At 41.9% G+C, this 15984-nt stretch overlaps 3 protein-coding genes across 3 annotated transcripts in view; 1 reads left to right on the top strand and 2 right to left on the bottom strand.

Moving 5' to 3' along the window:
* The window catches only part of slc16a4 (solute carrier family 16 member 4), a 47833-nt gene extending 45330 nt beyond the window's left edge, over positions 1–2503 (bottom strand). Inside the window, exon 1 of the mRNA XM_061838650.1 lies at positions 574–2503. The gene's annotated coding sequence lies outside the window, so the exon portion shown is untranslated. The remainder of the gene's footprint in view (positions 1–573) is intronic.
* A 50-nt stretch (positions 2504–2553) lies between these two features.
* lamtor5 (late endosomal/lysosomal adaptor, MAPK and MTOR activator 5) lies at positions 2554–5526 on the bottom strand. Its single transcript, XM_061838636.1, has 4 exons — positions 5371–5526; positions 5208–5269; positions 4379–4496; positions 2554–3090 (listed from the first exon to the last, which is right to left on the bottom strand). Exons 1-4 carry the CDS (start codon positions 5403–5405, stop codon positions 3030–3032), a joined length of 276 nt encoding a protein of 91 aa, XP_061694620.1. The 5' UTR covers positions 5406–5526; the 3' UTR covers positions 2554–3029.
* Positions 5527–8697: 3171 nt separating this feature from the next.
* On the top strand, positions 8698–14998 carry prok1 (prokineticin 1). Its single transcript, XM_061809320.1, has 3 exons — positions 8698–8829; positions 12511–12636; positions 14675–14998. Exons 1-3 carry the CDS (start codon positions 8752–8754, stop codon positions 14795–14797), a joined length of 327 nt encoding a protein of 108 aa, XP_061665304.1. The 5' UTR covers positions 8698–8751; the 3' UTR covers positions 14798–14998.
* The last annotated feature ends 986 nt before the right edge of the window (positions 14999–15984 follow it).

Raw genomic sequence — 15984 nt, 5'->3', positions numbered from 1 at the left:
CACAATTACAAGTTACCCTGTTGAAAATGTCAGCAATACTTTGACTTTCACAAAGCAATGTAACTAATTACATTTGGATTACCAATCGCAATTTTGAATAAATGCATCATCGACGGGACCCTTTCTTGGTTCTTAAAAAAAAGGGGGGGGATTCAAACCAGAGATCTTTGTTTTGTAATTGACCAAATATTTTCTTTTTACACAAAATAATGAACCGATAACAAAACATGAGGAAATAAATGTAAATGCATCATTTGAAAATGTGATTGGTGCATTGTGTACGTGCGTATGAAAAATATAATGCCACGTTGCTCTAATGGCAAATGTGCACAATTTACACTTCATGTGAGAATCCCAGTAAGTGAATGTTCCATTAAAAGTCCAAAATTGCAATAACAACAAAAACTGTAATCGTTTTTATGTCTTCATGTGTAACTATAAATCCATAACCTTTTCAAAATCTCAGACAAACTAACAGATTGCACCACAAAGTGGCACTTCAAGGTCATACGTATTTGGAAAAAAATTGTTATTGCACAACATGGACCCCCACTCAAATGAACTTTCAAGTACCTCGTTGTCATACCGCTACTCATAAATTCATCAGCAAATTTGGTGGTCCAAACTGTGGAACTCCCTGTAGACGTCTCTTGCGCTTTTAAGCTCCTGCAAAATGTCCATGCATTTTCCGTCCTGTCAATAAATATAATCATACCAAGTGAAACTGCCTTGTTATTCTCTTTTATTAGGCAAATCAATCATCAACCATAATGTGATTATTATTATTCAGCTTCATACTACAAAAAGTCCTCTGTTGATAGCAGTCATTACCAATATTAAATACATATTAAATTTGTGTGGGGTCTGTCCACAAGTCCTTAGAACTCGAGACCAACAACAGCCCGTTGGTAGTTTAGCAGGTTGTCAACATTAGGGTCGTAAAACTTGCAACTAAAGCAACACGTTAGGTGCCGCAAGAGTTCATTTAAAAAAACTTAAACAGATACGAGTTGGACGGCACGGTGGGGCACCTGGTAAAGCATTGGGCTCACAGTTCTGAGGACCCGGGTTCGATCGCGGCCCCGCCTGTGTGGAGTTTGCATGTTCTCCCCGTGCCTGTGTGGGTTTCCTCTGGGCACTCTGGTTTCCTCCCACATCCCAAAAACATTCAACATTAATTGGACAGTCTAAATTACCCCGAGGTGTGATTGTGAGTGTGGCTGTTTGTCTCTATGTGCCCTGCAATTGGCTGGCAACCAGCTCAGGTTATACCCCGCCTCCTGCCCGTTGACACCTGGGATAGGCTCCAGCACTCCCTGTGAGGATAAGTGGCGAAGAAAATGGATGGATGGATGGATGAAAGATACGAGTTGAATTTAGAGACCACAGGCACATCTTACTCTACTGAAATGCGTGGAAATGCCATTCATCAAGCCTACAAAAAATGTAACAAAGAGAACACCATTATACTTTATAATGACAACCATCCATCTTCTTAACTGCTTATCCTCACAAGGGTCGCGGGGAGTCCTGGGCACATCGAGACAAACAGCCGCACTCACAATCACACCTAGGGGCAATTTAGAGTGTCCAATTAATGTTGCATGTTTTTGGGATGTGGGAGGAAACCGGAGTGCCCGAAGAAAACCCACACAGGCACGGGGAGAACATGCAAACTCCTCACAGGCAAGTCCAGGATTGAACCCGGGACCTCAGAACTGTAAGGCTTTCCAGCTGATCCACCGTGCTGCCTTGACATACATTAATGATAATTAAATAGAACACAAGGAACCGTTTATATCAAGTAGGTTTTGCTTCAATTTAATGGAGATTGTGCTGCTCCTTCTGATGTGCTCGCCCTGAAAAATACAAACTGATATACAGTAAAATGGAGCATGTTGGAAATTGCGCATCTGAAGTCCTTAGCAATATTCGTCATTCTTTGCAGATTATTACGGATGCATGCCGGTGAGGATTGTCATGTCTGACTGCATGGATTGCGCCACCGTTTGTATTTAAATGTAACTTGCTTGAAGGGTAACGACACTGCAACACCAATGCTATTCATTTGCCCATTTTGCACTGTCTGTTAGCATTAGGATAAACACTTTAATAAGGGAGTAGCGATAAACAGCCTGAAGAAATTTTTTTTAATAACTGGCAAAAGGCTGAGGGGGAAAAAAAACACAAAAAAGTTCCAATCCCTAAATATAGTACACTTTAGCTTTTAAAATTAAAATGTAGAAATAGAATGTTACAAGGCGTTACACTTTTATTCAAATTTTCTTTAAAAATCACAATGAATTTGAAAATTGCAAGATATCACAAGATTAATCATGGGGGGGTAAAAGGATTTTGTTTAAGTTTGTATCATCACCAAGGTCAACCTACTTTGTCTAAATTTAAGTGTGTTTAACGACTCAACGTGCCATCCTACCGACTGATTTGGTTTTAGTATGTTTCACAAACCACCTTTCCATTTTTTTTAACAAGGGACAGAGGGTTAAAAAAAAAAATATATATATATATATATATATATATATATATATATATATATATATATAAATAATGTCCACATTTGTTGTTTAAAAAAAAAATCCAACATTGGATTTTAACCGTGCTAAGCGGGTGGGTACTGCTCAGTATGTCTTAAAAGTCCTGTAATTGTGTAGTGGTAAACACCAAGAAAGTTTTTTTGTTTTGATTTTTGGAAATATTATTATTATTACTCACAAATCAAGGTACCACTGTAAAACAATTCAAAGCATAAGAATTAATTGCTGCTGCTGCTAAAAGTAGAGCGTTACAATGGCCGGTGTCCAAATCCTGCTCGTTGCCTGATGAACACGTCAAATCGCTCAAAAACATGACCACATTTATTATTGTAAAAGAGGATGCAATTTTGGAAATAGATGACGCTTCTGTACATCACATCATGAAAACTCTCACAGGCTGACACACGCGGACGGTCGGGGGGTGCTCTTGGGGGCAGAAAAACTTTGCATCAATATTTTCTGTACACGATCTTTTCAGGAGGAAATCTTGTGAACGGCAACCGTGACACTCCCGTGACTCCTCACCAAAATGTTGCTGAAAAACATACAGGGAAAGAAAAGTAGAATATGCACTTATGCGTCTGCAAATCCTATTTGTAATGCTGCTTACAATCATATCTAATCTATTTTTGAGCAATGAAACATCTGTCTTCTTTTGTGATGTACAGCTACTGTAGTTTATGATGATTAAAGTTACACTAATTGGGTGGAGCTTCGTGTCAAACTTTGATTGTCTACAGCACAATGTACAAAATGAAAAACATCTACATACAGGTGTGCATTTACTAGAACGTCAGATAAGCTCATACATAGAAAGGATATGAACGATGATGACAAAAAAGTCCCTCTAAATGTAAAAATAATTAAAATATCAAGTGTATTGCATGATTTCCAGCTTAAGAACTCTGCAACTGCAGTAACAACTATTATTATGTCCCCACCCACTCGAGTCCCACTCTGACATACCCCCTCCCCCCAGAAAAAGACGTCACTGGGAGTTGAGGGAGGTGTCCACTCGGTGGCAGCACAGCCACACAAACCAGATTCAACTCAATGTGTCTTTATCATCCATACCATTCATTGTCTTAGCCGCTTATCCTCACGAGGGTCACGGGAGCGCTGGAGCCTATCCCAGCTATAAACGGGCAGGAGGCGGGGTACACCCTGAACTGGTTGCCAGCCAATCGCAGGGCACATGGAGACAACCAGCCGCACTCACAATCACACCTCGGGGCAATTTGGAGTGTCCATTTCATGTTGCGTGCATGCGGGAGGAAACCGGAGTGCCCGGAGAAAACTCAAACAGACACGGGGAGCACATGCAAACTCAACACAGGTAGGGCGGGGATCGAACCCGGAACCTCAGAACTGTGAGGCCAACGCATTCCTGCCGAATCACCGTGCTGCCTGTGTCTTTTCCTATAGATTTTTATTCACCTGAGAACGCACAACAATTTCATCTCTTGTGGTATCTAATTATATTTAATATGATTGTGATATTATTAAACTGTTAGAAGAGTGGACCCAATTAAGCATGATCTTACCCATCCATTTTCTGTCATTTTTCAGCTGAATGATGGACAGAAACGCTCAGACGTGTAATGCGGAGACGCTGAGACCACAACATGTCACAAGCATTCACACATATTGAACGCATTTTATTTGGAATGTGAGAGAAATATGCTAAGTCCACATTGATTGGCTGGAGACCCGATTTCAGGCCTTGTGAACGTCAAGGCGCTGAACGACAAAACCCAGGCCGACAAAGATGGCGCCAAAATAAGCAACATAACTACGAAAAGCAAGTCAGCGTGTATGCTCACCCGGAGTCGGACTCCAGGCACACAGTGGGCATGTCCGTGGGGTCCCTGGTAAGCGTGGCGGCCTGCTTAGCCAAAACGGACACCACGCCTCCGTGCTCGTCCGAGAGCGAGCCGCGGCCTGTTTGGAGGTCACGCAAGAGAACAAACGGCAATCAAAACATGAAATCGCTTCCTTCATATTAAAGAGGACATACGGCGTGATTTAAAAGGAAGTTTTCACCATGAGGACCGCGTAACATTTTAGGACAAATGCAGAACTGCATCTCTCACACACATAAAACTCACATTCATCACTGAAATGCTCACACACACTACGAGTGCTCGAACACACATCGTGAACCACTTTCAAACGCAGTAATGCGTTTTATTCTCCCACATGTTACTGCAATGGTACAACAGGCGATACTTTACACTCACACTAAACTAAAACGTTTAAACACGCCCACACAAATGAAATCCTAGCACCCTCATACAGCCAGTACTGAAACTTTATAAGCCGCTCTCAAGCACAATATTGAAATGCTTTCAAACACCGGAATAAAACGTGCCTTTCAGGAAATACTTTAGTAATTCATTACTCCAAAAAGGCAACATTTTAATTGCTGTGGCACTGAGGATTTTACATGTTATTAATACTTAATCGACGTTAGCATTGTGAGGCGTTTTGATGCTGATTATCATGAAGGGGGTCCAGGCTGGAAAACAAAATGTTTGAGAATCCATTAGGATGCCCAAGTGTTTGTAAAGATCTGAAATCTATTCTGCAGCTGTGCTAACCGTAGATTACTTCCACGTTAAAGCGACACATCAGATCAGGAAGTTGACTTACATGCTAGGTTGTGTCCTTGCTCGTCCGTACATATAACGCCAACCACAGATGGATTTTTCATGCTGCAAAGGTGACGCCACAAAAACAAAACAAACAACACACACATTTTCATTTTCTTGGGTAAATACTGAACATACAAATTCATGGACTCGTAATGACTTACGTGTCGTCAAGATGTTGTTCCAGTGTCGACTCCATGCGTAAGGAAGCTAGAAAGCAGAACACTGAAGAAAATGTGACCACTTGACGAGTTCGTGTTTTGATGCACTTCCGTCTTGGCGTCAGCTGATTCTTACGTCACTTTATGGTACGTCACGTGAAGTGCGCAACGAGTCGCCGCGAGGGCCGAAAACAAAGCAAGAACCGCGTTTTAACAACCACCCACGTGCCGAATTTGTACAGATAAAATAGTATTCATAAGAAAGAAAGAAAGAAAGAAAGACTAAAAACATTTGCCTGCATTCCATCCCTTAGCTGTATGGTTGATGTGTGTGTGGAATGGCATGTAATGACTATATATATATATAATAATAAATAATAACATTGTATATAATATATTTAATAAATAAAAGGTAATCATTGCTCTCTACCTTCATTTCAGAAATGAAGAGGATTTTTTTATTACTCTATATGAGGCAAAGAAGCGGGAAAGCAACTTTTGGACTTCATCAAGACTGATCAGTTGGTAGACGAGTTTTTTTTTTTGTTTGTTTGTTTTTTTGCCTTTGGTATTTTGGTAGCCAAAAGTGGATTTGGTGAGCAAGCTTTGTGCAGCATGTTTTTTTTTTTTTTTTTTTTTGGGGGGGGGGGGAGAGATTGTGAATTCCACTCTGCGCAGTTCTAGACTTTATCAGGTCGGCAAATCCGAACAAGAGGCTCTTCGAGGTTATATTGATTCAATTCCCTCAAGCATTTTACCTTAATGACGACCTACCTGTGGCCCAACTTGTTGGGGCGCTTCTGTCATGGGTTAGGGTGATCCTGTCGGGTCTCTTATAGTTAGTTACCTTCTTCGCTCTTGGTCATATATAAATTATTTTCTATTCTTGTCTTTTTGTTAATCTTGTAGATGATCTTCTGTTGTTACTTTTTGTCTGTTTGCTATTTTGTTCTAATCTCATGTGGATTAGATCTTGTTTTTTGTTTGCAGCTTTGACCTGGTGTACTGCTTGTAGTTTGTATTTCACCCTTGTTGCACTCTTTTGGTTACTTATTTTGTTCGGGATCTGTTCACTGTTGTGCTCCGTTCATCCGCTGTGTGGATTTTTGGGTTTACGAGTTCTTTTGCATCGAGACTTTTGTCATTTTCTTTCTCGATGTTGTTGTTCACTAGTTGTTACTCCTTTGGTTAATTAAGTTTTGTGTTGAGGTGCAATCGTTGTTGTGCTTTCAGGTCCTACTTTGATCATATGAGCCATAAAATACTGTAAGTACAATACATTTGTATTTCATTTTTGGGATCTGTTTGCTTGGAAACATTTCTGAATTTTTTTTAAACTTTGACATCCAATACATTTTTCTTGAAATTTTGTTTCTATGTTTAAACAGTGTTCATGTTCAAACATTCTATAATGTTACAGTGGCTTACAATAATATTAAATATACCTTATTAGAAAGAACTCCAGCCTTACAGTATTTTTAATGTTGGTCATGACGTTTCTCTTTTTTTTTTTTTCCGTGCAGAATTATGTATGTTGATGGATTTTGAGGAAAAGTCCGCCTCAAGACAGGGGGGGCTCAGAGGCGCTGCTGACAGGGCACAAATGATTGGATTTGATTATGAGGCTGCCGGTACATGAGAGGAATCCATCAGCGGTACTGTGGCAGGCAACTCCCATCCTAATAATGCTCACTAAAACTATACGCTAAATCAAAACCTGACACACACACACACACACACACACACGTGCACGCACACTTCATCGATGACATAGTGTTGTTTTGCTGCACGTAGCCGTCCCAATCACACTAAAGCAGACAAACGAGTCGAATCCCAAATGGGTATTTGACCCATAATTAGACGGAATGCAGCCTTTCTCTGTCGCCTGCTAAGAAAATGATGTGCCATTGAATTCATCCATCTATCCATCCATTTTCTTAACCGCTTAACCTTAAGAGGGTCGCGGAAGTGCTGGAGCCTATCCCAGCGGTCAACGGGCAGGAGGCGGGGTACACCCTGAACTGGTTGCCAGCCAATCGCAGGGCACTCAGAAAGAAACAACCATTTGCACTGATGCCAAAACCTATAGACAATTTGACTGTCAAATTAATGTGTTTTGGGGATGTGGGAGGAAAACGGATTCCCCGGAGAAAACCCACGCAGGCATGGGGAGAACATGCAAACTCCACACAGGCAGGGCTGGGATTTCAACCCCAGTGCTCGGAACTGTGAGACCAACGCTCCAACCAGTTGCACAACCGTGCCGCCACTATAACTCTATAGAAGTAAAAATAAAGTCTTTTTGAGAAGGGTAAGAAATAATGACGCGCAAGTATGCGCATCCTCTTTTAAGTGGGATGTTGCTCTGTTTACGCATAACCAATCACATTGAAACGTGTTAAATGAGGCCTACCGGTATCACACAGCTTGCCACTGTCCAAAATGCCATCGGTTAACCCCAATGTTTTTTGCTCTTGAGCGAAATCCTTAAGGTTTGTGCTAACATTGCTTTTTTTGAACAGTTCATAATTCATTCCACCTTGTCTAAGGCCTTAGAAAAACACCTCTGAAGTACATTGCTTGCTTGCCGCCATGCTTCACACTACGGTGTTCTTTTTTTGTGGGTTACGATTGCATCTAACATATCTCTGGGAATTATGACCAAAATGTTCAACCTTGGTTTCGTTGGACCGTAATAACGCTTCCCAACCCTATCTGGGGGAAACAAAGGGAAAACGTTTGGGCCATAAACAAACAGAACACCTACAGTGAATCATGCTTTGGGACCGTTTTTCTACAGCTGGAATTGGGGCCTGCGGGAAGGTGGAAGGAGTTATGAACAGTCAAAAATAGCAGCGTCAGCACAAATTCTCCTTGCTTCTGCTAGAAAGCAAAAAATAAAAAAACAAAATCACTGAAAGACCAACTCGAACATCTGACCTTAATTAGTTTGTTTGAGACACTTTAAACGACATCCCAGTCATACAGCAAGAGGGTGCGCATAGTTTTGCAAACATTATCTCAGTTCTTTACTTTGAGCTCTGCAGTTTAGGCCACGTTAATGATGAGCTAAGTTTCAAAGTGACTTATATTGGTCTACATTTTTTGACATTTGAACAGGGGTGTGTAGACTTTTATATCCACTGTTAAGTTGAGCTCCTTTGTTTATTTCTTTGAGCAGAGGTCTGAAAATCTCCCTCGAGAGGCAAAGATGTCCATCCATCAGCGTGTGGATTCGTGCCATTGGCGGCGCGCATCTGATGATGGCGTGGGATCCCTCACACATGGGGTGGGGGGGTGGCGGGTGGGGGGTTAGGGAACCCGACTGGATATAGACAGGAGCCAGGAGAGGAGCTGGAGCGACTGCCCGATCCGTTGTCCGTCATGAGCTTCTTCCGAGCGGCGCTGCTCTCCTTTCTTCTCGTGTCTGTGAGCTGGTCCAGAGGGGCGGTCATCACAGGAGTGAGTTCTTCTTCAAATATGTATTTTCTACGTGCAGCGCTGGAAACGAATCAGTTGGAGAGACCACTGCGATATTGTCACTTACTCTGACTTTGCCATTTGCACGTCTATGTTTGAAAAACAAAAACGTGCAAATACTGTCATTTTAGTGCATTTATTTGCAGGGGGGGTGTCCGTTTTATATATATATATATATATATGTGTGTGTGTATACATAACAGGCCTTGTTTGATTTTATTTGCATTTCAGCTTTTTTTTTTTGCGCTTGTATTACTGTATAAGGTATTTAACCAACATCACTTCTTGTTAGTATGATGAAATATTTGTTCTGATATATTTTCCAACCTCAAAAATGACTTTTATTTGTTATCTGCCCCAATTTTATTTGGACTATTATTAATTAGTCTTTCTACAGTCAGTGGAGGGAGATTTTACTTCTTTAATTCTTTAATAATGCTCCCAGTCATTTTTAACTTACTGTTACTAAACTCAGATCTATTTGCCTGCTAAAAGTTTTTGGGTTTTTTTCAGAAATTTTGCAACAATGGCAACTATGTTATTAGGCTAAGAAAAATAATGTTTTTCTACACAGTCTGTAGTCTCCATCGCCACCTTTTAAAATCTAAATTGCATCATTCAATTGCTGAATTGAAGCCCAGTCAGGCTTTAAATGACTCCAATTCCAATGAAGTTGGGACATTGTCCATCCATCCATCCATCCATCCATCCATCCATCCATCCATCCATTTTCAGACCCACTTATCCTCACGAGGGTCACGGGAGTGCTGGAGCCTATCCCAGCTGTCAACGGGCAGGAGGCGGGGTACACCCTGAACTGGTTGCCAGCCAATTGCAGGGCACGTGGAGATAGACCACAGTCGCACTCACAATCACACCTTGGGGCAATTGAGAGTCTCCAATTCATTGTTGCATGTTTTTGGGACGTGGGAGGAAACCGGAGTGCCCGGAGGAAACCCGTGCAGGCACGGGGAGAACATGCAAACTCCACACAGGGAGGGCTGGGATCGAACCCGGGTCCTCAGAACTGTGAGGCCAACACTTTCCAACCGCTACACCGTGCTGCCTAACAATATACAGTAATCCCAATACAGGATTTTTCCTTAAATTTACATGAAATTGAGGGATATTTTCTCGGATCTTTTTCCATTAGTATATACTATAGCATAGAAAAACAACTCGAAAAAAGGTTACTAAAAACGAATAAACACCATTTCAAATCTCTAATTGTACAACCAGTTTTGAAGGAATGGACACTGATGTTGAGTACATTATCGAATGTCATTTACATGCATGCTTCTCTACCCAGTTCCGTAAACAATATTCTTTGCAGCTGACGTAATAGCATCGAAAGTCCCTCTCGTCGCACACAAACTCAGGAAACGCATTTTGTGAGGGTGATCATTGACATTGCGAGTCGAGCGCAGTAACCGACAGGCCAAGAGCGCGGGCCGCCACTACTCTTGTGGGACTGAAGTACTTTTTGCACATCCAAGCGCCCAAACTCCATTTATTGAACCCAGCTCGCACGTGAACTGTGCAACATTGACAGCCGCCACTTTAGCACGTCACCCCTGCGCCGCACGCACCGGGCGTGACGAATCGTTTTACGCTCAATCTACTGTAGTTTATTACACTCAGGAATGAAGTGTGGGTTGACTGGTTATGCCCGGAAAATGATGAAATAGAATAGCGACTGTTGCTGTGTTACCGTTACCGAGGGATGCTACGTTCGTGTAGCATCGAAGAAAACGCAATTTCCTACACATCAAAACAATGATATAAACTATAGAGGGTTACATCGTAGAGTGGTGCCATGTTGATAAAAGTTCGAGACCAATACAGTATTCTTGTGGCAGAAAGTCCGACTTTTTATGACTAATACTAAACAGTACTCCACTTTACTAAATGAAATACTGCATAAACTACATTTGTCTATTACGAAGCAATCTCGGTTTCATTTTGATTGGCGGGCAAATGTATGGGCTGCGCTGAATTGCTACCAAATTGTCGATATTGTTGAAGTGCGGCCCCACTGCAAATCATCTTTATCCACTATTATTTATTTGTTCCGCTTCAGCGCAATAACAGTGCGACTCAAACCCATGCGCTATACGGTAGATGCAAAAGGCAAAGTCACATGTCTTGATCTATTGAGTGAAAAGTGATTACACGTGACAGGGTGCGGACCACATCCTCCTCCGATATCCTGGCTGGGATTGATAGCCACTTGTAAATAGATCATGGAAATGAAATAGTACAAAATGTGCGTGGGCGCATGGAACTCCAAATGCAATTCAGCCAAAGCAGCTCAGGCCGTGCAGAGCACTGAGTCTCAACTGGTGTCATTTTCCGATCGTGGCAACTCACTTTTATCAACGTTCTAAAATAACCTTGACAAATACATGTACATCGTCTTTTTTTTTTTTGTTCTTTTAATTTCCTTGAAAAAAGTGCCTGTGAGAGCACCTTATAAATGTGGCGAAGAGAAGTGGCAGTAAAAGAGGCCAAAATTCCGATGTCAGGAGGCTAAGGCACAAAATGTAGGTGTGATTTAACCAAATACGAGAGTAGATTTCATTTCATCATTTTCAAGATTTCCTTTATACAAAACTAGCCACTGTAATCAGGGAGGTCATTCCAGAGTACTGGAGCCTGAATACAGAATGCTGTGGAACCTCACACACACCAAAACATTGGAACATGATTTGACATGCTGCATGTTTACGTACACTCGTCCGTGCTAGCCCTAGCTTGCTAGGCTAAATAACATGTTGGTGTCTGCTTGTGAGCGGACTCGTATTAATACTGTAGTATGTGAACGTACAAACAAAACTGAGCACGAGTGACCATCACCACACACTTCCATCCATCCATCCATCCATCCATTTTCTGAGCCGCTGGTCCTGACAAAGGTCACAGGAGTAATGGCGCCTATCCCAGCTGTCAACGGGCAGGAGGCGGGGTACAGCCTGGACTGGTTGCCAGCCAATCGCAGGGCACATCGAGACAAACAGCCGCACTCACAATCACGTCTAGGAGAAATTTAGAGAGTGCAATTAATGATTTTGGGATGTGGGAGGAAACCGGAATGCCCGGAGAAAATCCACGCAGGCAAGGGGAGATGTTCTCACACAGGGAGACTGGGATTGAACTCTGAACCTCAGAAGTGTGAGGCCAATGTTCTAACCAGTTTCAAAACCCTGCTGCCCCACTAGCACACGTTTTTTTCCCCACTTTTACTTCGATAATGCGCATGACATGATCGATTGTAGCAATTCATTGGACACTCTAAATTGCCCCTAGGTGCAATTGTGAGTTCGACTATTTGTCCCTGTGTGCCCTGCGATTGGCTGGCAACCAGTTCAGGGTGTACCCCGCCTCCTGCCCGTTGACAGCTGGGATAGGCTCCAGCACTCCCCCCGACCCTCATGGGGATAAGCGGCAAAGAAAATTGTTGTTGTCGTCTAGCCTCTGCATTGACAGCACAGAGATCGTAAAAGACGGGAAGCAGAATTGGCAGAATTATGACATTTAAGCCGATCAGCATGAAGTGTTAAATCATTGGCCGATACCGAACAAGCCGATCGGATCGGTGTAAAGTCTAATTGGAAACCAGTGAACGAATTTGCTGCCCCCCCACCCCCCACCCCCCTCCTGCAGGCTTGTGAACGAGACATGCAGTGCGGTTCGGGTTTCTGCTGTGCCGTCAGTCTCTGGCTGAGGGGTCTGAGGATGTGTGTCCCGAGGGGCACGGAAGGGGACCAGTGCCACCCGCTGAGCCACAAGGTGAGCCATGAACGTTTACGTCATAAATTTATCGTATTGATTACTGGACAGCATTCAACTAGAATCCTGAACACGAATGGAAGAAGTTGCCAACAGAGGTGACATCAGCCCCAAGTGTGGAGGTTTTTAAGTCCAGGTTAAAATGGCTTCCTTTTCTTTTCTCATGAAAGAATATTTCTTGCACTTGTACTTTTATTTTTTTACAAATCACGTAAAGCACTTTGCGCTATATCAATACATTTGACTTACTTTTGCTTTCGCTTTGGTGTCGCAAGTGTGCTGGTACCAGTCCCAGCCTGAACTGGTCTGGGTTCCCAGTCTCAAGGCGCATATACACAAGCAACCGTTTGCACCCGCATTCAAGCCTAGGGACAATTTAGACTCTTCGGTCAACCTATCAAGCGTGTTTTAGCGATGTGGAAGGGAACCGGAGTACTTGGAGGAAACCTACAAAGGTACGGGGAGAACAGGCATACTCCGCAAGGGCGGGGCCAGGATTCAAACCACGGACTGTGGGGCAGACGTGCTAACAGTTATCAACATTCCACTAAAATGGGAATGTATTTTTTATTATCATTATTATTATTATTTTTGAAAAGCTCAGCAAAATAAGTTGACTGCTTTGTTTTGCGGTTGGGGGGGAGGTACATTCATAAGGGGTTTATTCAATAAAACGATCCTAGTGAGGATAGGATAATGATAATAATTACGTCCAGTAGAATAGTTTCAATGCATATTTTATAAACGGGCGGCAAGGTGGATCAGCTGGTTAAGCGTTGGCCTCACAGTTCTGAGGACCCGGGTTCGATTCCAGCCCCTCCTGTGTGGTGTTTGCACGTTCTCCCTGTGCCTGCGTGGGTTTCCTCCGGGCACTCCGGTTTCCTCCCGCATCCCATAAATGCAACTTTAATTAGACACTTTAAATTGCCCCTAGGTGTGATTGTGAGTGTGGCTGTTTGTCTCAATGTGCCCTGCGATTGGCTGGGAACCAGTTCAGGGTGAATCCCACCTACTGGCCGTTGACAGCTGGGATAGGCTCCAGCATTCCCCGCGACCCTTGTGAGGATAAGCGGAAAAGAAAGTGGATGGATGGATTTTATAAATGGAAATGGTAATTTGACCTGCTTTACTAGGATTATTGCATATATTAAGACTACACATTTTTTTAAAAATACTGTTTTTTTAAAACATGTAATACCAATTATTATTAAAAACTAAGTCCAGCAGAATAAGTTTTTCTTTTTATTTTATGGGTCAATTTGAACCACACCTTTACAGCAGGCCATTAAATAAATGGAAAATGATCAGAATTTTTTTTCAAGCATAGACATTTTAAAATTTAATGTAAAAAGTAAAAAAAAAAAATGTTTCCAATAGTACAAGTGTAATTATTTGGTAAAATTTTATGGGTTAATTTGACCTCCAATGTAACATGAGTGCTATTAAATACATACAGTACCTACATACGGTACATACATACATATATCAATCCATCCATCCATCTTATGAGGCGCTTATCCTCACGAGGGTCGCGGGATTGCTGGATCCAATCCCAGGTGTCATCGGGCAGGAGGCGGGGTACGCCATGAACTGGTTGCCAGCCATTCACAGGGTACATAGAGACAAACAACAGTCACACTCAAAATCACACCTAGGGGCAAATTAGAGTCTTCAATGAACATACATATATACTGTATGTAATTTTTGTGATGATTGAGATGTATTATTTTGTACTGTTTCATCTATTAGATGACTTTATTTAATTTTACAGGAGAGTCAGTTACTTCTTATTTGATTGTTAGGGTTTGGGTTACATTTATTTTGTTTATTCTAATCATTTATATTAATATTTGTTTAAAGTGAAGTCAATGAATGATGTAAAGCAAGGAGAATTCTTTCTGAGTATTACTCCTTAGTCGATTTATGAGCTGTTGGTAGGAGCAGAAGTTATTGATATTGCCGTCACTGAGCTCATCTAGGCGAGTATGACAGCGTACCAGGAGCCTGGGACTCATTCTAACGTGTCACCCACATCCAGGTTCCCTTCTTCGGCAAAAGGCAGCACCACACGTGCCCCTGCCTCCCTCACTTGTTGTGCGCCCGCTACGCCGGCAGCAAGTACAGATGTACCGACGACTACAAAAACATTGACTTTCAATAAAGGGCCAGACGGGTCACCTTCGGAACGAACACACACGGTGGTGGCTCGCTGGCCCAAGTGTGACCCGGCTGTCTGTGGATTTTCAAAAATCAAAGTCTTATGTCAGTTGCACAAGAAATGCGCTTTTTGTCTTGATTGTCGTCTCGTACACGCCGCAGGGAGGCACGTGCAAGTGGATCCTACCGAAACGAGCTACGCGAGGGACGCCAAGCACTTTCAAGCTTTTTGTGAACCATTCATGTATTTGTTGTAGTGTACTCTATGTTGTTAAGTTATCACGGGGGCTGTACAATAAAAGCTATAACGACATGTTTCAAATCAGTTTTCCTTGTACTACTACGAGGCCTACATGTGCGGTGACTATTATTGAGTAACTAACCTCATTAACTAAGCTTACCCGTGCCGCAATTGCAGTCGTAGTGACTTACAAGTTTAATTTGCTGCGTGACAACCACGCTTGCAACTCAAAACATCCTTATGTGGAATTATCTTTCATGACTGAAAGAAATAAAAATGCCAATCATCTGTTAAATTAAATTAATTACAATTAGAATTAAAACCTCAACATGTATTGTAATGTTTTTTTCCAAACATCAACCATGAAAAAAACTGCTCTCAACAGTATTCCATATTTTAACACCCCCCCCCCAAAAAAAAAAATTGATAACATAGTTTATTAGCATTTAAAGCATTAAACAGATAATTCAGTGGGTATTGGGCTGCTGATTCCAGTCTGCATGTTTTGGCCATCAAGAACCATACGGACGAACAACACAATTTTGATAATGAAACACAAATAAATGCCATCTCAACTAACCTGCAATAACATTAGTTATTCTTCACAGAAGATAAAGAATAGATGTCCTAAGATGTTGCTCATGCTTGTGTTCAAATCTAAATTTGAATGCTGAAAATTACTGTAACACCAATGCTAATTTTGTTTGCCTGTCCATGGTGTTTTGCATTGTGTGTTAGCATTAAGCTATTTGGGGGGGGGGGAGTATCTGCTTCAGTTAAACACACAACTTTGTTTTGTGTATAGTTTTGTAGTAAACTTCAATTGTGAGTGGCAATAATCTTTATGCATTAACAAACTGTTGCTTGATATAAAATTAGCTGCCACCGTAGCTAGCACTCACAATTAAAATGTTTGCTCGCAGGTGAAGGCTGTTCTCGCTCCAAAAAAT

This window comes from Syngnathoides biaculeatus, chromosome 2 (assembly GCF_019802595.1).
Source record: "Syngnathoides biaculeatus isolate LvHL_M chromosome 2, ASM1980259v1, whole genome shotgun sequence".
Classification (NCBI taxonomy): domain Eukaryota; kingdom Metazoa; phylum Chordata; class Actinopteri; order Syngnathiformes; family Syngnathidae; genus Syngnathoides; species Syngnathoides biaculeatus.
This window is presented reverse-complemented; position numbering and strand designations above follow the sequence as displayed.